Here is a 23398-nt window from a genome sequence, read left to right on the forward strand (position 1 = left end):
GACTTTTCTTTTCTGATGGTATATTTACAGATGAGAAAAGTAAAATAATATAGTAGTATATCAGGCTTAAGAAATAATAATCAGAAAATAATATAAAAAATAAAGCAGATGGTGTGGCTGATTCCTGGCAAACTCTTAAAAGTGCCCTTATTTTCAGTCACTTCATATTTCCTTATACTCTTCATCTCAAATTGCTGTGTACCTACTCTGCCATTTAAAACTGAGAGGTCTATTTGTCAACTGGGTACAAAAGGGGACTATTCAGAGGTGTACATAGGGCATGCGTCTTATCTCTTCTCTTTTCTTGACCTTGTAAGAAAGTAGGTGCCTGTCTGTATGAGAAAGCAAAACTGTAACCCTCAGGGTACTCAGCATGAAATAGCATTTCTAAATCTTCTTTCAAGTAAAACTACTCACATTAATTACCCTAGAAAATTGACAGCAGAACTAAATAGCTATGACTCATCCTCCCTCTCCTGCATTAGTTTATGGATAAGTCCAACCTGAGGGGGAATGTCAGATTGAAAATTACAGGGAGTATTTCTATTTGTTATAAAAAGACCACAAGTTACTGACTTCAAAGAAAAGAGACTTTCCATTTGAGGAGGCCAAATCTGTAAGGAATTCTGCAAATGAAATAATGTTAAAATTAAATGCATTTTAGGTAATATATTTTTCTGATTATGTTAAAATTATTTATATATTAAATAAAAGAAAGATATTATTAAAATATATTAAATATAATCATATGACAAATGGTACTTTCTTAAGTCATAAAACAAGCTATTTTTTTTTAAACAGGCACTCAGTAAATATGGTAAGGTTAAGAATGAAAAAGAAGCATTCCACAGAATATATATTTTCCAAACTTGAAAAAGTTATTATGGAAATTTGTAAATATACAGAAAAGTAGAAAGAATCACACAACAAAACCCTATACACCTATCACCTACAGTTTGAAAACTTTTTGACATTATTTTGGTAAAGTAACCCCAGAGGAAAATCATAGAAAACTGATTTGAAATTGGATGATGTAAAAGAACAGATTATACCTTAAAATATTTTTAAAAGAAAGATTTTTTCAGTATCATCATTTACTGAATTTACTTTGCTTTATACTAAGTACTACTCTCATACTAAAAATACACAACATCATATGATTTCAAAAATACAAGTTTTTAACAAAAACAACAAGTCAGGAGAAATATCAATTAAGAGGAACACATGAAGTCAGACTAGCCAGGCAGCAGCTAAAAATCTGGGGAAGAATAGGAGGAACCACACATCATGGAAAATACTTCTATAGTCACAGACATAAGAATGAGAAAATACTCAAGAGGCATCATCTTCTAATTTGAAATATATGAACAACATAATTTTGCTATTCATAGTACCTGAATACAGATGAATACCTATAAAAGTATACAGCATATAAAGGATTAATTTTCATATGGCTAGAGTGAAATGAATTATGTATTAGGCTCCATTATGACATTTGAAACTGATGTTTTTTGAATTATAAAAAATACTTAATCCATGTTTATAATAACTATCCTTTGATTTCTATGAAATAATTTTTGAAAATAAAAAATACAAACACAGGAGGAGTCCCCTAGTGGCTCAGTAGTAGAGAGTCCGCCTGCCAGTGCAGGAGACCTGGCTTCAATCCCTGGCTTGGATAGATCCCTTGAAGAAGGGAATGGCTACCCACTCCAGTATTCTTGCCTGGAGAATCCCATGGACAGAGGCGCCTGGCAGGCTACAGTCCATGGAGTCGCAAAAGAGTTGGACACAACTTAGTGACTAAACAACAATGCTTGTGAGTGCGTGCGTGTGTGAGTACGTGCATGTGTGTGGGTGTGTGTGTGTCTGTGTGTGTTGAGAGAAAGCGTGATAAAAGGCCATTGGTAGGAACACGAGAAGCAACTTCATCAGGAACTGTGGAGTGTGAGTGCTATCCGGATGGAAACTGCAACCAGTGCTGCTCAGAAGCTGTCGTGTCGTCAGTCAGCATTTTGGGACTCTTCCAAACCTAACTTGCTGGGCAGCACAAAGCAATGGGTGTTCTGTTTATGTCATAATTCTTAAAGGTTGAGAAAGTAGCAATTAGTGGGAAAACTTTATAGCTGATGTTTGTACTGGAAGAAGTCCAGTTGAGAATCTTGTCTAGATAGCAGTTACTTCCCTAATATTTGAAAGCTCCGTCTTGGTAGAGATTGTTGCTAGGACCCACGATTATCAGTAAAATGATAAAAACATCTGCTCTGTTCCCTACAAATTGTGTGTATGTGTGGGCTCAGTTGCTCAGTCGTGTCTGACTCCTCGCGACCCCATGGACTGTAGACCGCCAGGCTCTTCTGTCCATGGGATTTTCCAGGCAAGAATACTGGACTGGCTTGTGATTTCCTCCTCCAGGGGATCTTCCCAACCCAGGGATCAAACCTACATCTTTTGTGTCTCCTGCATTGGCAGGAGGATTCTTTACCACTGAGCCACCTGGGAAGCCCATTCCCTATAAATTAGTCCAACTAACTTTGCCAACAAAGGTCCGTCTAGTCAAGGCTATGGTTTTTCCAGTGGTCACGTATGGATGTGAGAGTTGGACTGTGGAAAAAGCTGATCGCCGAAGAATTGATGCTTTTGAACTGTGGTGCAAGAGAGTCCCTTGGACTGCAAGGAGATCCAACCTGTCCATTCTAAAGGAGATCAATCCTGGGTGTTCATTGGAAGGACTGATGCTAAAGCTGAAACTCCAATACTTTGGCCACTTCATGTGAAGAGTTGACTCATTGGAAAAGACTCTGATGCTGGGAGGGATTGGGGGCAGGAGGAGAAGTGGATGACAGAGAATGAGATGGCTGGATGGCATCACTGACTTGATGGACATGAGTTTGAGTGAACTCCGGGAGTTGGTGATGGACAGGGAGGCCTGGCGTGCTGTGATTCACGGGGTCGCAAAGAGTCGGACACGACTGAGCGACTGAACTGAACTGAATATAGCCTTGTCGGAGGATACACCACTGGCTTAGTAATAATTTTTTGAAATTTCCTGACAGCACATAAATGCCATAACTGTTTATCAGGAGACAAGAAAACATATAGCCTATTTATAAAAGGGGAAAGCACTTTATCCTTTGATAAAAAACACTACTGATGCCAGGGCATTTTGCAGTTTGCAGGTGGGAAATAACAGAAGGTGTTGAATATTTTTACTGGCAGTACAGAATCGAAAAGTATTTGAATTCTCCTACCTAAAGAGAAACCTCTCATCTGATGCAAGGAGGCTGAAAACTGAAGAAAAGAATGCTTAAACATCTTTAAAATTTCTAGTTTGTAATCAATCTGGACTCATGAAATGTGTTCCTATACCTTAGAGAGAAACTCTCGCTCAGAGGTCTGCGGCAGCCTGGACTCTGTGTGCTCTCGCTGGGTGATAGGTTTGCTTTCTTCCCTGCACCACAAGCTGCACACAGTGCTTCTTGGGCTGGTTAGCCTGGCCACAGGCACCAGCTGCTTCATCTTTTCTCTGTTCTGCTGCAAGTAGAAACCCAGAGGACCCAATTACTGCAGACGCCTCCTTTCTCTGACAGCAACACTACAGCCAAGATGTTGGATTCTTATTAACAAGAATGGAACTTATTTTGTTTCTAAAATGGATCCTTTAAAATTGACGGTGCATTTGCCTTGGAAAATAAGTCATTTTGTGCTACTGCCATGAAAACAATAAGATAAAAAGGAAGCTAAGTTCTAAATGGGGTTTTGAGTTTTATTAAATAACTAATATAAGTCTGAATAATTTTATTCTATATTATTTTAGTTTACTAAGTAATATCATTTCCTTAACTTTGCAAATTAAAGGTCTGATTCTATTATATCATCACCTGTAAAGATCCTTACTCTACTTAATGATGATTCAGAAGCCACGATAGGAAAAGAATTTCTAAGGTACTACCTTATTAACTAAGGTAAAGGCTATTAGCTAAACCTTATCAGCTAAGATGAAAAACTTTTAATTTCATTTTTTTTTGTATTTAACCCTTTATTAAAGTCTATCTACATATATTCTGAATTACTCTTAACCTCACTTACAGGTAAACTCAATGCATAGTTTTTTAACTTGAAAAATGGAAGGAGACATGAATACATTTATTTTGCATGATTTAAAGTCTTATACTTAGGAAATGTCTGACTAGCATAATGATTAAAAACATGGGCAACAGGGTTTGAAACCTTGTGTTCACTTTCTATCACTTAAAACTAGTGTGACCTATTTAAGTATCTATTGACAGATGAATGAATAAAGAAGATGTGGTATAGGTACACATACACACATATGCACTGGAATACTACTCAGTCGAAAAAGAATGAAATTCTGCCATCTCCAGCAATGTGGATGGACCAAGAGAACATTATTATTAGTGAAGTAAGTCAGACAGACAAATACTGTATCATCACGTATAAGTAGAATCTAAAAAATAAAACAAACTAGTGAATATAACAAAACAGAAACAAACTCACAGATCTAGAGAACAAACCAGTGGCTGCAGTGGAGAGGGAGTGGGGCAGGAAGGATAGGGTAAGGGAAGGAGATGAAGAGATACGAACTACTGTGCATAAGAGAGATGGGCTACAGGGTTGCATAGCATAGGAAAATATAGCCATCGCTTCACCTTAATAATAACTTTAATTGGAGTATAATCTATTAAATATTGAATCACTAAGTTGTACACCTGAAAGTAATATAATGTTATAAATCAACTATGCATGAAAGGGTGCTAAGCTGCTTTAGTCGTGTCCAGCTTTTTGAGACTCCACGGACTGTAACCCGCCAGGTTCCTCTGTCCATGGGATTCTCCAGACAAGAATACTGGAGTGGGTTGCCATGCCCTCCTCCAGAGGATCTTCCTGACCCAGGAATCGGACTCGTGTCTCTTCTGTCTCCTGCACTGGCAGGTGGTTTCTTTACCCCTCGGGCCACCTGAGAAGCCCATATAGATCAACTATACTTCAATAAAAAACCCAGTGTGACCTGTTAATGGCGCCAATCACTCTGTGCTTCACTATCTTCATATGTGAAATTTATATAGATTAAGGATGATAATATATACAAAACACTTGACTCAGAGTAGATGCTCCCCACGTGTTAGCTCACACTGTAGTTTGGAGGGGAAGCATCAGACGCTTTAGTTGCTTCTCATGGGCTGTGTGCCCTGTGGCTTGATCTGATGTTATAAAGCGACAAATACCCACACAAAATGGCGTTGAACAAAAACCTGGCTGTGACATTGCAAAAAGACTTCACTGATTAAAAAACACACACTCAGATGGTCTGGAAGTGAATGAAGATCTCAAATTTCTTAAAACCGTGTAATTGAGTTCTTGCTGCTGCTGCTAAGTCAACTTCAGTCGTGTCCGACTCTGTGTGACCCCATAGACGGCAGTCCACCAGGCTCCGCCATCCCTGGAATTCTCCAGGCAAGAACACCGGAGTGGGTTGCCATTTCCTTCTCTAAAGAGTGAAAGTGAAGTCGCTCAGTCATGTCCGACCCTTAGCGACCCCATGGACTGCAGCTTTCCAGGCTGCTCCATCCATGGGATTTTCTAGGCAAGAGTACCGGAGTGGCTTGCCATTGCCTTCTCCGAATTGAGTTCTTAGATCATGACAATTTGGCACTCTCCTTAAATGTCTATATAGCCAGGTTCTTCTTTTTTTTTTTTTTGAATCTAAGGATCTAGAATCATGCTTTAAATTTTTAAAAATAGTCCTCAGACTCAGCTCAGACCTTGACTTCATAACAGATTTTCATGAAATAGTATTATTTTATTACAACACTAGAATTCCATTTTAACCACAAAAATTTCAACATAGGCACAACTGGGAATATTTAATGTGATTGTGCTCAGTTGCTCAGTCATTTCTGAGTCTCTGCAATCCCATGGACTGTAGCTCACCATTACGTGCTTATAATTTTGTTATGCAAAGTGTCAGGGAGATTTGGAATTAATAGAAAGTAATGGCCAAATTTACATAAATATATCATTCCTGAAAAATAAGCAATATGTGTATGCTTGGTTAACTTAAAGGGAACAGTTAGGCTATCAAACCAGTGAGTAGTAAGGCAGCTGATAAACATATGTTCTCTCATATCACAATCCTACAATATTCAAACAAACATGTGACCTCAAATGAGACATTTCACAAAATAAGAAATAACAGAGTTGGGAATCGTGCTGGTCATCTCCTCAGCATAATTAAAGGATTACTATTACTGTCAGCCCCAGCAGTTTTTTGTAACACTTAATTGCTTGATGCCACAACTAGAGAATGGGCTCTCCAGGTGACTCAGTGGTAAAGAATGCACCTGCCAATGCAGGAGATGCAGGAGATGTGGGCTCAGTCCCTGAGTGGGGAAGATCCCCTGGAGTAGGAAATGGCAACCCAGTATTCTTCACTGGGAAACCCCATGGACAGAGGAGCCTGGTGGGCTATAGCCTGTAGGTCACAAGGAGTCAGATAGGACTGATCATGCACACTAAAGAATGCCTTCTGTGTCCAGGAGCGTTTGTAGACATAGGCCCTCCACTGTTCTCCCAGTGGACAGTGGCCCATGCAGTAATTTGAGCACTGTGTTCTTAGCACTGTGCTATATTTACTGTGGGGGATGGAGAAGGCAATTAAGTACCATTCTTGTCTCCAAAGAACTTGTACTTTGATAGCAAAGGCAAGCTTACAGACAGTCCAGACCATACATGATACAAGGCAGTACTTAAATCAAGTTACATTTAGGTTGCAGTCATCCATTTACATAGATCAAGGTTGGAACATGAAATGACTTTCAGTGAACCTACTAGCCTTTAGCCTATGCAAAATGAGGAAGTAGGTAAAAGTTACCTTGGATAATTGTCCATGTTTCCTATGAATGTTCTCTCCATTGCTGGTGGAACAGATGTTTCCCTAGTCTTCTGATGGTTGGGGGAGTTGCCTACTCTCTACTTTCCACATGATCTGATACAGGAAAACTTCCAACAGTGTGTTCCTGACTGAATCTTTCACTACCTTTGTCTGGGATTTCAAATCCAAATGGCACCTGGAAGGAATAGCCTTCACCTCCCCCTTAACTCTCAATGGAGTGAGTAAAAGATAACCTGATATTCTATCTACAAAAGCCCACCCTCCCTGTGGGACATGATTGATCAATGCTAAGTGGTGTGGTTCTGAGTAGAAATTCCAGAAGGATTGTAGAAGGGGAAGAGGAAAGACTCTAAAGCAGTAGAATCACTTCTATTCATGTTTCACCAAATGATCTCATTATCCTACTTCCACAAAGTAGAATCAAGGAGTCACTTTTTTATGGTCTCTTTTAAAAACTGAAATACAGTTGACATGATATTATGTGAGTTCTAGGTACACTAAATAGTGATTTGACATTTACATACATTATGAAACGATCATCAGAACAACTCTAGTAATAATCTGTCCCCATACAAATTATTACAATATTATAGATATTCCTTATGCTGTATATTACACACATGTGACTTATTTATCATATAACTAGAAATTTGTAACTCAATTTCCTTGATCAATTTCACCCCTGCCCCTCCTCTCTGGCAACCACTCATTTGTTCTCTGTATCTATGAGTCTGTTTCCATTTTGTTCTGTTTAATCTTTTTTAGATTCCATATATTGATATAAGTAAGATAATACAGTATTTGTCTTTCTCTGTGTGACTTATTTCACTTTAGCATAATATCCTCAATATCCAACCATGATACTGTAAATGGAAAGATTTTACTTTTTATGCCTGAGTAGTGTTTTATTGTATATACATACCACATATTATTTATTCATCTCTTGATGGACACGTAGGTTGCTTCCGTATCTTGGCTGTTGAAATCATGTTGTCAAGAACTTCACAGTACATACACATTTTCAAATTAGTTTTTTTGTTTTCTTTGGATAAATACCCAGAAGAGGAATTGCTGGGTCCCAAGAAGTCATTCTTGATGTGCTCCTCTATCCCCCTGACCTCCCAATTGAATTGGTTAGCAAATTCTGTCAATCTTTTCTAGGAAGTGTCTTTTAGGAGTCCACCCAAGAAAAGGAGTCCTTTTCTCTTCTTCACTGCCTACATAGTAGCTGAACTTTTAAGTTTCCTTGTGAGGTTTTAAGCTCCACTAAAGCACAGATCCTTTCTGATTTCCTCCTATCCTTGTATCTCTGCTTTTGTGGCATAGTGTATCATTGACCCTTGAATAATGTGGTTACTGAGCCATTGGAAGCTCATATATAACATATACCATTCTGCATACTCTGTTTCTCCGTATTCGCAGGTTCAACCAACTGAGGTTCATGTAATGCATATTTATTGAAAAGTGTGTAAAAGTAGACTCCATATTTCAAATCCATGTTGTTCAAAGCTCAATTGTAACTATTTAATATATATCTGATCAACAAATAAAACATATTAAAGCTGCTGCTGCTGCTGCTGCTAAGTCACTTCAGTCGTGTCCGACTCTGTGTGACCCCATAGACGGAAGCCCACCAGGCTCCCCCGTCCCTGGGATTCTCCAGGCAAGAACGCTGGAGTGGGTTGCCATTTCCTTCTCCAGTGTGTGAAAGTAAAAAGTGAAAGTGAAAGCTGCACTAGACTTTAAATCTTCATAAGATTTGGAGAGAAATGAAAGAAAAAAATAATTACAGGAAAGAATAAACATAAGCCAAAGGATAAAAGAAACAATTAATACGGGTTACTCATAGGTCAAAAATAAGATGGACTAGAGCTGTGGGTAGATATTGGGAAGTTAATGGTAAATAACTTTCTATAGATAGCTTGGGGTCAGATGACAAAGGCAACAGATTTTATGTTTGTTGAGAGAAAAGTAGAGCTTTTAAGCAGGATGGTGATAAATTGAAAGCAGAACTTAAATATATGCTAGTGAAGCAAAACCCCAATATTAATTCAAATGTGATATGATGAGGACATAGATTTGGAAATCAGCAGTAGAGATTACAAAGGAAATGAGAGAGAGAGAGAGAAATACTTAAAGAAAATGAGCCAGGGTAAGTGAATGGGTAAGTGGATATAACTTCCTTCATTATATATTTTAATGAGTCTCTCTAGACCTATCTTTACTCTGCAAAGGAATTTCCCCTAGATTTGTTTACTTTATAGTTATTTTCAATTATATCTATGCACTATAGAAAATAAAATATGGAAAAATTGCTTAAACCAGTATTTCAGTTCCAGCACTATTGACATTCTGGATTGCATAATTCTTTGTGGTAAGGGTTACCCTGCACATTGTGAGATGTTTAGCCACATTCCTCTCCTCTACCCACTAGATACCACTGGCATCAGCCTACCCAGTTGTGGCAACTAAAAATGTCTATAGACACTGCTAGGTGTCCTCTGGGGGTGGAGACAGAAGGGTATTTCCCCCATTAGAGAACCACTGCTCTAAAAATATAGAGTCCTGAAAACCACATAATATCATCTATACAAATATTTACTATAACAAGCACATTTTAACTCCAGTTCAGAAAATGACACCTTTATTAAGGAAAAATATATCTCATGTTAAATGCAAGCATAACTTTAAAAGAGATTTTTAGAATCTTCAAATGTACTTACATTGAGCTCTAAAACTATTCCAAGGCAATCAATCAGCAGTGACACAAGTGTGGCCACGGTAATGATAACCACAGTTATGATAATGTGGAAAACTGATGAAAGATTCCCACCAAAAAACACATTGGCAATTACCTGCCAAATAGAAACAGATTATTTAGAGAGGGACTCTCAGAGTTGTGCAGGAGTTTTAAAAGAGAATTTTATATTATAGTAGTTGGGACTATATAAAATACAGTAAGGCAATCAATCAAATCTTAAGTCAAACGAATGAATGTTGTATCGTTTCCAAACTATTTACACACACACACACACACATCAATAACAAGTATTTTTGTTGAACTATTAGACAGGCATTGGCTTACATTCCAGACTCAGAACATGGCATACCACTGAGGGAACAAAAATATTTCTGAAGTGTAAGAAAAACCTTGAGAAGTTACCTTATTCCTTTTCCTTGAGTCCAATAAGTTTACCATTAACACAAACTACAGATGCTATTTAGATTATCTGAAGGACCTCTGAGGAAAGAGTTAGCACAATATCTTTTAATAATAATGCATGTTTAATATCCTTTACTAACAGGAAACTAACTTTATATAATCTAAATCCTACCTGGTACAAGTCTATTTTATCTTACCTTTCCTTAACAAAAATGGAGAAGAGTTGATAACCATTTTCCACTGATACTCAGATTAGGAAATCACTCAACAGTTACCTATTTTGTGTGTGTGCTAAGTCTCTTTAGTCATGTCTGACTCTTTGAGACCCCATGGACTGTAGCCCACCAGGCTCCTCTGTCCATGGGATTCCACAGGCAAGAAAGCTGGAGTGGGTTGTCATGCCCTCCTCCAGAGGATCTTCCTGACCTGAGGATCAGATGATTTCTATTCTTAGAAATTAACATCCTAGTCAGAGAGATTCAAACAATCCAATGAAACAAATAGTCATCAATTTTTTACAAGATAGAAAAGATCAAATACAATTTAGAACTATACAGTGCCACCCAAGATGGATAGGCCATGGTGGAGAGGTCTGACAGAATGTGGTCCACTGGAGAAGGGAATGGCAAACCACTTCAGTATTCTTGCCTTGAGAACCCCATGAAAAGGCAAAAAGATAGGACACTGAAAAATGAACTCACCAGGTCAGTAGGTGCCCAATATGCTAATGGAGATCAGTGGAGAAATAACTCCAGAAAGAATGAAGGGTTGGAGCCAAAGCAAAAACAACACCCAGTTGTGGATGTGACTGGTGATAGAAGCAAGGTCTGATGCTGTAGAGAGCAATATTGCATAGGAACCTGAAATGTTAGGTCCATGAAGGTCCAAGGTCCAAGGCAAATTGGAAGTGGTCAAACAGGAGATGGCAAGAGTGAACATTGACATTCTAGGAATCAGCGAACTAAGATGGACTGGAATGGGTGAATTTAACTCAGAGAATCATTATATCTACTGCTGTGGGCAGGAATCCCTTAGAAGAAATGGAGTAGCCATCATGGTCAACAAAGGAGTCTGAAATGCAGTACTTGGTTGCAATCTTAAAAATGACAGAATGATTTCTGTTCGTTTCCAAGGCAAACCATTCAATATTACAGTAATCCATGTCTACGCCCTGACCAGTATCGCTGAAGAAGCTGAAGTTGAATGGTTCTATGAAGACCTACAAGACTTTTTAGAACTAACACCCAAAAAAGATGTCCTTTTCATTATAGGGGACTAGAATGCAAAAGTAGGAAGTTAAGAAATACCTGGAGTAATAGGCAAATTTGGCCTTGGAGTACAGAATGAAGCAGGGAAAAGGCTAGTAGAGTTTTGCCAAGAGAATGCACTGGTCATAACAAACACCCTCTTCCAACAACACAAGAGAAGACTCAACACATGGACATCACCGGTGGTCAACACCACAATCAGATTGATTATATTCTTTGCAGCCAAAGATGGAGAAGCTGTATACAGTTAGCAAAAACAAGACTGGGAGCTGACTGAGGCTCAGATCATGAACTCCTTATTGTCAAATTCAGACTTAAATTGAAGAAAGTGGGCAAAACCACTGGACCGTTCAGGTATGACCCAAATCAAATCCCTTATGATTATACAATGGAAGTGAGAAATAGATTTAAGGGACTAGATCTGATAGACAGAGTGCCTGATGAACTATGGACAGAGGTTTGTGACATTGTACAGGAGACAGGGATCAAGACCATCCCCAAGAAAAAAAAATTCAAAAAAGCGAAATGGCTGTCTGAGGAGGCCTTACAAATAGCTGTGAAAAGAAGAGAAGAGAAAAGCAAAGGAGGAAAGGAAAGATATAAGCATCTGAATGCAGAGTTCCAAAGAATAGCAAGGAGAGATAAGAAAGCCTTCCTCAGTGATCAATGCAAAGAAATAGAGGAAAACAATAGAATAGGAAAGACAAGAGATCGCTTCAAGAAAATTAGAGATACCAAGGGAGTATTTCACGCAAAGATGGGCTCAATAAAGGACAGAAATGGTATGGACCTAACAGAAGCAGAAGATATTAAGAGAGGTGGCAAGAATACACAGAAGTATACAAAAAAGATCTTCACAACCCACAAAAACAGGATGGTGTGAAAACCCACCTAGAGTTAGACATCCTGGAATGTGAAATCAAGTGGGCCTTAGAAAGCATCACTACGAACAAAGCTAGTGGAGGTAATGGAATTGCAGTTGAGCTATTTCAAATCCTGAAAGATGATGCTGTGAAAGTGCTGCACTCAATATGCCAGCAAATTTGGAAAACTCAGCAGTGGCCACAGGACTGGAAAAGGTCAGTCTTCATTCCAGTCCCAAAGAAAGGCAATGCCAAAGAATGTTCAAACGACCACACAATTGCACTCAACTCACATGCCAGTAAAGTAATGCTCAAAATTCTCCAAGGCAGGCTTCAGCAATATGTCAACTGTGAACTCCCAGATGTTCAAGCAGGTTTTAGAAAAGGCAGAGGAACCAGAGATCAAATTGTCAACATTTGCTGTATCATTGAAAAAGCAAGAGAGTTCCAGAAAAACATTTATTTCTGCTTTATTGACTATGCGAAAGCCTTTGACTGTGTGGATCACAATAAACTGTGGAAAATTCTGAAAGAGATGGGAATCCCAGACCACCTGACCTGCCTCTTGAGAAACCTGAATGCAGGTCAGGAAGCAACAGTTAGAACTGCACAAGGAGCAACAGACTGGTTCCAAATACAAAAAGGAGTACGTCAAGGCTGTATTTTGTCACCCAGCTTATTTAACTTATATGCAGAGTACATCATGAGAAATGCTGGGCTGGAGGAAGCACAAGCTGGAATCAAGATTGCCAGGAGAAATATCAATAACCTCCAATATGCAAATGATACCACCCTTACGGCAAAAAGTGAAGAAGAACTAAAGAGCCTCTTGATGAAAGTGAAAGAGGAGAGTGAAAAAGTTGGCTTGAAGCTCAACATTCAGAAAACTAAGATCATGGCATCTGGTCCCATCATTTCATGGCAAATAGATGGAGAAACAGTGGCTGACTTTGTTTATTTGGGCTCAAAAATCACTGCAAATGGTGAATGCAACCATGAATTAAAAGATGCTTACTCCTTGGAAGGAAAGTTATGACCAACCTAGACAGCATATTAAAAAGCAGAGACATTACTTTGTCAACAAAGTCTGTCTAGTCAAGGCTATGGTTTTTCCAGTAGTCACATATGGATGTGAGAGTTGGACTATAAAGAAAGTTAAGCGCCGAAGAATTGATGCTTTTGAACTGTGGTGTTGAGAGTCCCTTGGACTGCAAGGAGATCCAACCAGTCCATCCTAAAGGAGATGAGTCCTGGATGTTCATTGGAAGGACAGATGTTGAAGCTGAAACTCCAATACTTTGGCCACCTGATGAGAAGAGCTGACTCATTTGGAGAGGCCCTGATTTTGGGAAAGATTGAAGGCAAGTGGAGAAGGGGATGACAGAGGATGAGATGGTTAGATTGCATCACCAACTAATGGACATGAGTTTGGGTAAACTCCAGGAGTTGGTGATGGACAAGGAGGCCTGGCGTGCTGCAGTTCATGGGGTCGCAGAGTCTGATACGACTGAGCAACTGAAGTTAACTGAGCTATCTAGTTCTGTCTCCAGTAGAGTAACTGGCTTTATTGTATTGCTGAAATGTCCTTGTCTCACTCTGGCTTGAGGAAGAGCTTGAAACACAGATGGGATTTATAGCAGAATTATAGAACAAGGCAGCAGTGTGAAAAAGAGCAAAGAGAACAAGAAAGATACATATGGGGGACAAGGAAGAGACAGTCTAAACAGGGTGGTAACTGTGCAAAAGAACCACGAGAAAAAAGCTGGAAATGTTAGGACAGGATCAGATGCTGCGGACCTTAAGGAAGTCAATTCCCCAAGCTGTGATAAGTAATATTTCTAGGTAAGTAACTGCCCCATTGAGTGGATAGTGTCATAACTCTGCTAATAATTAAATGGGGATACTAATCACTGGGCTTCCCTGATAGCTCAGTTGCTAAAGAATCCATGTGCAATGCAGGAGACCCTGGTTCGATTCCTAGGTTGGGACGATTCTCTGGAATAGGGATAGGCTACCCACTTCAGTATTCTTGGACTTCCCTTGTGGCTCAGCTGTAAAGAATCTGCCCACAGTGTGGGAGACCTCGGTTCAATCTCTGGGTTGGGAAGATCCCCTGGAGAAGGGAAAGGCTACCCACTCCAGTATTCTGGCCTGAAGAATTCCATGGACTCTCTAGTCCATGGGGTCACAAAGAGTAGGACTCGACTGAGCAACTTTCACTTTCACTAATCACTTTTACTCATTTTGGTTTTTGGTAATTGGTGATGTCCTTCCAAATATTATCTCATTTCGAGTGCATTCTTAATGATGAAGTTCACTCAGTGGGGCAAACTAGTGCAGATATTTATTAGGGGTAGACATGGCCAGCTACTTTACCTGTGAGTAGAAATCACTTTGATTATATTAATGCCAATCATGTATTTGTGTGTGTGCGTGTGTGTGTGTGTGTGCAGAAAAGAGAGAAAAAGGAAGTGAATGGGTGAAGAATATACAAAGTTCCTCTGCCTATTCTTCGCTATCATGGCAGAGATCTTGATTTAGTTCTGTCTTCCTGTCATGGCAGCTAGAAAGGAAACACGTCTCAAGTACTGAAGACACAAGTTGTGCAGGTGGAGTGACTCAGAAGTCCACGAGCAGCTCACCAGAAACCACATGAGAATATACCATCTATCACTGCTGATCTACAGATCAGAAGTGAACCTAAAGTGTTGGGTGGAAACTGAAATAAAACCATTTCCTGCATCCAAAAATAGTTAGCTCTTTGATTTAAAATTATTCATCAAGTTCAATCTACTGTTCCCTGTATTCAAGGAGGTGAGCTGGCCTGTGGGTTATGTATTTGTAAGTGAGGACAAGTGCTAACTGTAAGGGCCATACATAGTGCAGACCATGTCTTCATTCCTTTTCCCTGTGCTGCTCCTTACCCAGAATCAGCATAAGGCAAGCACTGGTCTGCCTCTAGAAGCCTGCCTGTTAGTTAGTGTATCTGAAGCTTTGCGGGCGTTTCACTTCACACATTAGATCCATTGACAGTGTACTGTGTAAACAGTCTCTAGGAATAGATCCTAAGACTAAGTCTTTTCAGTGTGATTCCTGAAAGAACCACTATGAAACAGGATCATATTTTTCTGCTAAATGGTACAGTGGATTTTTAGCTTACTGTATAAGGGATTCCTGACAAAGCCATATTATCCAACTTTCTGCAAAAAGAGTTAGTTCTCTTTTACCTAATCTTCCTTCACGAATCCAAGTAGATGATATAATATAACTTGGAGATGACTTTATAAGTGAAATATATCAATATACAGATATAGATAAAAATTCATAATAAACATTTAAAATTTATGCATAAATAAATGTTTATTTTATATTTATATAAAATAAATACTTATAAACAGTAAATATATAAATAAAATTATCTCTAGAACTAATGGTTTAAAATAAAATTTTAGTTTTCATGAAAGATAAAATATTTTAGTCTTTTAAAAGATAATACAATTGGTCATATCTGTCCTATGGTGCCTTTAATACATGTTGACTTATAAAACATTTTAGCAAAAAGACAATTTTGTAAAACATGTTTTAAACCTTAGTGCTTAATTTGTTTGTAAGAATGAGTAAAAGAAAATCTTGGTTTGACTCTATTAAAGGCTGACATTCATTTTGGAATGCAGTTGTATAAATATTTATACTTATGCTAATACAAACTAAACCACCAAACATAATTTTCAAAACCAACTTTTGAAAACACGTCTCGTAAACATTTGAATATGAATTATCTTTAAACTGATTAAAAGAGAAAATTTCATGAATTATATTTCTTGTCATGCACTTGGGAATTTACAGGATCAAATGATTTATAAATTGTACTAAATTAATGTAGTAGAGAAATGACATAGCTAAAGTGTTGAGATAGTGCTTACCTCTCTAGTCACAAAGCATTCAATTGGGTACGTCAAAATGACAGTGACTCCATAACAAAACCTTCCAAATGTTACCAAGTCATCATTTCTGCAATAATTTTCAAACAAGTCTCCTAGAGAACAATATAAAATAGATTTACTTAATAGATACTGGATATTTGAGATAAATACCTAATAAATGAGATATTGTATATTTATTATATAAGTAAAGGTATATAAACATCATTTAATTAATACAACAGACAGCTAAGTCTAAATATAAATTTTGCATTCAAAAGCTACATAATTACTGCTGGGTATTAAAACTAGCACATGTTCCACTTGAAAGCAAATTTATCACTAATGGTTTTTCTCTTACTCTCATTGTTTGTTTTTAGAAGATTAGCCTTAAATTTGTATCAACATCTGAAAAATACTTTTATCCATTGTCTTCTTATACCAGAATCAACTCCCTAAATTCTTGTGCACTGGTTTTATAAACTTGCTTCTGGTCTTTGTTTCTAGTAAGTAAGTGATTTCATTATTTAAAAAAAAAAAAGTCCGTTAAAATAAACAAATTTCCTTTTGAAATGTTATTCTTAGATCAAGGACAATCCTGAAAGGAACAGTAGACTAGTACATGTAAGGAGCTGAATTTCCTGTATATCACTCTATAGAGTTTAATCACAAACTCAGGGCTACAGCAAGGAATTCCAAACATACACTATCTTTCATGGTATCTGATGAACCCAAGTATAAATGCACTGATTGACAATGGTGAAAATATGGTTAGTTCCCAGGCAAGGTATTATATTTAATTAGCTCCAAACTAAATGATGGACCATTTATACCTTGAACCAACTCTTATTTAAAGACTATTTTCTTAGACACATGTGAAGAAATACAGGATCTAATGAGAACACAGATCACGTCAACAAAAAGTTTCCCAATATAGAAACAAATATTTGGGACTGTTTATTTCCTAAATAAAATACTTACATTTTAAAATGTTTGTCACAGTTTTCAATTAAACTGAATAGAAAACTAGATAAAAGTCACACACTGCCACACTGTTTATAAATATAAAAAATTAATAATAATCCTCTGTATACTTCTTTTTCATTAAACGACTAAATGACTTGCTTCTTCTCAAGACTTATTTAAGTGACTCTTCTCCCCTCTTTCCTTTTAACTGGAGTAAATGTACATTACTTTCGAGTGTCCCTTTTGGGCAGAAGGAGATTAAATCACAAAGCAAGAGTGCCAGTAGTGGTTAGTTCAAGGTTGACAGAAAAGATTCCAACACTCTAGGAAAAAGGACTGACGCTCCCTGTTCTCTAACTTCCACTAAAATACGGGCTCTGCATCTTTTCAAAAGTCACTGGAAAATTCAAGAACAATGTAGAGTTCCCACTGCCTCACAAGCTGGAGTTTGTGTAATGAAAGAGAAAAGCAGCCTGCAGTGTGCACAAACAAGACAGGATTTGCCTAGGGCAAAATGGCCTAAAGAAACAATGGCAGCTTATTCTAGCTTGACTATAAGTGTATTTTAGGGAATTATAGCTAGAAAAGAAAAAAAAAAAAAGACCAAAATCAACCTGTCAGCTTTGTTATGTAAAGACTTAATTATATCTGAACAATTATTACTGATAAAAACACCAGGAAGGTGTGACTAAGAGACAGGGCTTATGTCTTAAAGAAAAGGCATTTTGAAGCCAAGATTCTGTGGAGATTGGAGCCTAAAGGCCATTTGTCTTTCAAACTGTGCAGCTTTAGTGATATATGGCAATGTTTTGAAACAATTTTTATCAAGACTTTCAAGGTCACTTCATTATTATACTCTAATGGTACACATAGGCATTATATTTTTGATAGCATTGGGATTATGGTATTAATCACTCTTTTTTGAAGTCATCTTTGTTTCTTGAGAAATCTCTCCTTATAATCATAGTCACCTGTAACCTAAATTTAGAACCTAACCATTCACCCAAGAGTATCTCAATGTCATCTGAAAAGTAAGCCAAGAACTAGAGGCTAGGAGACAGCTATTAGGGGGTCTATAATGTGACCAAAATGGGGTAGACAGCAAGACGGAATGAAAATGGGACTGAAAGTGAGGAGCCGTGTTTTCCACTTTGTCACCAGCCAGCTTGGGCAAGTTACTCTGCCTCTTTGTGTTCTAAGCAGGGGGTAAAACTAGTTATTCCACTTACCTTCCTAGGGTTGTCTGAAGGTCAAATGCAATAATAGACCTGCAAAAGCCATGGAATGCATGAATCACGGCATTTAGCAGGCTGTCGGACTACCCTAACTAGCACATTACATAGATGAGTGAACGTTAAGAGGCCAGGACGGAGAAGAGATGACCACTCGGTTGTCAGATGAATGGAAGAAAATAAGCGAATTCAGTGTCCTGGGGTGAGAGTGGAGGTGGGGAGGAAATGGGCTGGTTTTGTGGGAAAGGTGATACTTTGCATTTAAAGCAAGAGTACAACAACTAAGTAGAAATGTCCTTGGTTGTTGGATGAACAGAAGAAAAGAAGGAGAGGAGGTAGGATTTGAAAGCAAATTGGAAGCACTCAGAGAGGAAAAAAAAATACATGAAGGGAGTGAATGATGATATGGTTGGGCTCTTTTCTCTATGGGGAGTCCTCAGAACTGTTAAGTAATTCAGAGAGGTCCATGAGAATCAGAACCAAGAAGACTGTTAGCCTTGATGAGTTGAGAGGATACTGTTGTCTTTGAAAGTGAAACTGCAGTGGACTAGTAGAGAGGAAAGCCAGAATTCCTGTGCTTTGAAGTGAAACCATCAAAGGAGGGAGAATGGACTACAGAAAAAGCTTAGCAGTTTAAAAAGGAGAAGATTAGGAAAATTAGGAAAGGGAGGAAGATAGAGGAGAGAATGTGTTCCACTTTGAAGTTGAGCACTGGGTATAATAATACTTAAAATGAGAAGTGATAGCACCATTCCATATGAACACCAAAATATATTAAGATAGAATTTCTCTTTTTACCTTGGGTGTAGCCTGTAAATGTCAAGTATCCACACGTAGCAAAGAGAATACTGATAAATACAGAAATCAAGGTGGACACGTGGATGATGTGAGACCACTTAGCTACTGTAGGTTCTTCCAAAGAACCATAAATTAAGAAGCAGTTATGGTGGCAAATAAATGCTGCAATACAAGGGGGGGAAAAAGCATTATTAAAGCAAATCACATAGTTCTCCTTTTCCCTTGGAAAATTCAGAGACATATGCTACTTTGAAATACTAATGAATTGAAGTTCAACTATACTAATCTACCAGAAATGCCAGAAATAATCTAACAGCTGTAGGAATGAGAAATTTCATTTGTATTAGGCTTTTGTGATATTTTCATGTCACTCTTGATATAAACCAGGCCTATCCAACTTTCTCTCCCATTTCCTAGAGGCCTTTCCAATCTTAAAGGAAATCTAAACAACACCATATTTTCAGCCCAGGGCTTCCTTTCCCATCTGGGATATAACAGAGTCACTCTAGACGCCTGGCCAATTCACAATACTTTGTGTGCAAGGAAGAAGTCTGTTAACACTTGCTAGATTTTCGAGTTAAGAAACAAGAAGATTTTAATGAGCTTTCTGCATGAGCAAAAGACTTGTTAAAATTGAAGCAAATTTTAATGATGAGTGAGAATGGTTTGCGCCTAATTTTATGTTGGCACAAACTGGATCATACACTGCTAATAGGAAGTCTAAAACTTAGGACATCTGCTTTCCAGACACAAATACGAGGCAAAGCACTTTTTCATGGTACAGAAGACCCCACATTGAGAAAGGACCTTGGAAACCATGTACTCACCAAATGACATCACACCAACAGCCTGAATGGCATTGGGCTTTGCAAATATCCAAGCATCTTCTGTTTTTGGTCTAGAAGAGAATTGGTTAATTTGAAGAATGATTAAACAAACACAGGCATAAGCATACAAGAAAACAAGAAATGATGTCATGCTATAAGCTGAACATCTTTAAGTTAGAAATTTATAGAGAGTCCTCATTCATCTTTTTAAATTGTAAATAAATTCCCCAGGAATATTGATGTAATCTGTTAACCTTGCTCCTTGAAAATGTATGCCAAATATACTTAGAATCTGGTTTCATGTATTTAAGATAGATTACTTAATACTGTCACTTTATTTGCTTGTCAATTTAATAAGAAACATTTGTTACGCACATTTGAGATAGTTAATGAGGAAGATAACATTAATAAAGCAAAATTCTTCCTCAATTAATGAATGCCGCCCTTCATTTCCTTCTAACTCATTCTTCCAGGCTCATCCTACCCAAAGGAAATTCACAGTTGGCACTACACTCTATCGAGAAAGGTGGACTGAACTAATATTAATTGAAAAGGTCCTTAACGATGTTCCAGGAACTATCCTATGCTATCTCAATCTTTACAGTAACACTGAAGTATTCTTAGCACCATTTAAAGCATTAGGAATGTCAAGCTCTGGATAATGACACATCTGGTCAAGCTTCCACAGTCAGTAAAGAAGCTGAGTTTTGTCTCTTTAGTCTGTCCATCTCTTCTTTACTGAGCTGTCAGTCACCTCCAATTCCCACCTGTGTATACACTTCTCAAAGAGGTTTTAGAAACTTGAAACTGCCTGAATAACCCTCTTTCCTGGTGTCATTAAAGTATCTGCCAACCCGTCTATAGCCACAGATTGGTCTCCCTGATGAACAGTGAAAGAACACAGGCTTCAGTCTGTGTTGATCTTCTGGCCCTGTCTACTTATTAGTGATCTTAGACAAAGTATTTAACCTTTCTGTGCTTCAGGTTTTTTTTTTTTTTTTCAAATTTAGTTACTAATTTATTTATTTGCCCGTGTCAGCGCTTAGCTGCAGCAAGCAGGATCTTTCATTGCGGTGCACTGACTCTACCAGCAAAGAGTTGTGGTGCTTGCGCTCAGCCACTCCGCAGCATGTGGGATCTTAGCTCCCTGACTAGGGATCGAACCCACGTCCTCTGCATTGCAAGGTGGATTCTTAACCACTGGACCACCAGGGAAGTCCTTGTGCTTCAGTTTTGATATCTACAAAATGTGCCTAATTTACTGAGTTATTATATAAGTTAAATGAGAAAAATAGGTAAAATTTGGGAGAGAACCTAGCATACAGTAAGTATTCCATAAATGGCTAATAGTATTATCAAGTTATGTCTGAACATTGTTATTATTATACAGTCATTTAATAGAGGGTAGTAAAGGTCCAAAAGTATGGCCAGCTTCCCTGAAAAGGAAAGCCTTGAGTGAAACCCCCAAAATGCATAAAGACGGGAGAGGAGGACAGGAAAGAAGGGTCCTAGAAAGTAGAAAGGCACCAGGTGTAAAACCATCTATTTCCTAAGTTTGTGATTCATTCTCAACGTAGACACAAAAAATGTCTCATTTGTTTGGTCAGAGTTAGTGCGATTTATGCATTATGTCACTGCTTTGCATGTTTGAAATGAGCAGTTACACACTCAAAAGAACTAAGTAGCATACAAGGGAGGCCTCCTGCTGTTACAAGGCTTGCTGAGTCTCAGAGATTTTTGAGTGGGAGCTGCTGCCACCTGCTGCCTCCACTGCTCTTGTTGCAGTGAACATTACCCACAGCAGCATACCTGTCAAATTCCCACGTTAATGTGGAAAAATATAAACTTGACCCATAGTCCTTAAAAAAATTTTTTTTAGAAAATGCAGCATTAATAATTGTAGAAGCTTGAAGATTTTTAACTTTGCAATATTTTAAATGATCTGCTTCTCCTGTTAGGGTTTTTGCATGTTGGTAATATTAATTTTTCCTTTCAGTACAGATTGTGGTGGTACCCTATTTTTTGACTCTTACATGAGTAATAAAAAAGTACGAGTTTGATTTTTCTTCATTCATTTAAGTTTAAAACGCTTTTCTTAGTCCATATGGTTCCTTGAAATTCCTAGATAAGATGGAAAAATAGTAACTACAATAATTTTGGATTCTGTGTTCATCTTAACGATGCTGATTTCATAAGAGGAAAATTACCAAAAACATGTTACATATAGGGAAAAACATATCCAAATCTAGAAAGAGAAGGAGACACTGAATATGGTTTTCCAATCTTTTATAAATTAGCCTGGGATTGAGTTTCAGAAAAATGTGTGTGTTAGTTGCTCAGTCATGTCTGACTCTTTGTGACCCCATGAACTGTACCCCACCAGGCTTATCTGTCCATAAGATTCTCCAGGAAAGAATACTGGAGTGGATTGCCATGCCCTTCTCCATAGGATCTTCCAGACTGAGATATCAAACACTGGTCTCCTGAACTGCAGGCAGATTCTTTACCGCTTGAGCCACGGAAAGTCCAGAAAAATGGTTCCACAAAAAAAAAAAAAGAGAGAGAGAGAATTTCTTGATATATTTTGTGATATCTTGATACCCAGTGTGGATAAGAATAGATGTGGATAAAGCATAGATGGCTCTGATTTTAGATACTGAAAATGGAAGATGAAATATTATCAAATGCAATCAAGCAATGTATAAGAGAAAGAATCATGTCTAAGAGGAGTTTTTCCAATAAGTGCAAGAGTAGCTCAGCAATAGAAAAATCTATTAGTATAATTCATCACATTAACAGATTAATGGAGAATAAAAAGCTTATGACTGACCATTTCAAAACATGCAGAAAAGCCTACAATCTAGTATTTATTCTGAAAAGTATATTAAGAAAGCTATTATTAAAGCAGAACTTTCTTGACCTAATAAAGACTGTATACAAAAACCTATAGCAAATGACATATTTAAAAGTGAAAAGTTAGAAATAATACAATTAAAGGCAGGCACTAGATGATGTTCACTATCACTGCTTCCAGAATATACTACTGGATTTCCTAGCTTATGCAATAAAATAACACATAGTGATAAGACATGTAATCACTGGAAAGTGATAAATTATTTGGACACAATATAATTATGCAAACAGAAAATTCAGGGAAATCTACTGATAAGCAATTGGAATTAATAAAAACATTCAGCAATTTCACTGAACACAAGCTCAATACACAAAAATCAATAGGATTGGTGTACACAAATAAAAACTAGTTAAAATGTTTTTTTAAATGGCAATGATAAAGAAAACTAAAAAATATGCATAATATTAACAGTATGATATAATTTTATTGAAAGACAAACAAATGGAGAGATATACCATCTTTATGAATGGGAAGATTCAACTGACATCATGTAATGTCAATTCTCTCCAAACTAATATTTACTTTCAAAGAATA

The 23398-nt window shown here is 37.7% G+C and overlaps 1 protein-coding gene across 2 annotated transcripts in view; it reads right to left on the reverse strand.

Moving 5' to 3' along the window:
* SLC38A11 (solute carrier family 38 member 11) overlaps nt 1-23398 on the reverse strand; it is a 60485-nt gene that overhangs the window by 4199 nt on the left and 32888 nt on the right. For both annotated transcript variants that reach the window (XM_055398239.2, XM_088842545.1), the window contains 4 exons: nt 19951-20021; nt 19124-19285; nt 16131-16243; nt 9637-9768 (listed from right to left, as the gene is read on the reverse strand). In XM_055398239.2, coding sequence (XP_055254214.2) covers nt 9637-9768; nt 16131-16243; nt 19124-19285; nt 19951-20021 — 478 coding nt within the window. The remainder of the gene's footprint in view (nt 1-9636; nt 9769-16130; nt 16244-19123; nt 19286-19950; nt 20022-23398) is intronic.

This window comes from Moschus berezovskii, chromosome 2 (genome assembly GCF_049115385.1).
Source record: "Moschus berezovskii isolate FMDL1 chromosome 2, NW_MosBer_1.0, whole genome shotgun sequence".
In the NCBI taxonomy this organism is placed as follows: domain Eukaryota; kingdom Metazoa; phylum Chordata; class Mammalia; order Artiodactyla; family Moschidae; genus Moschus; species Moschus berezovskii.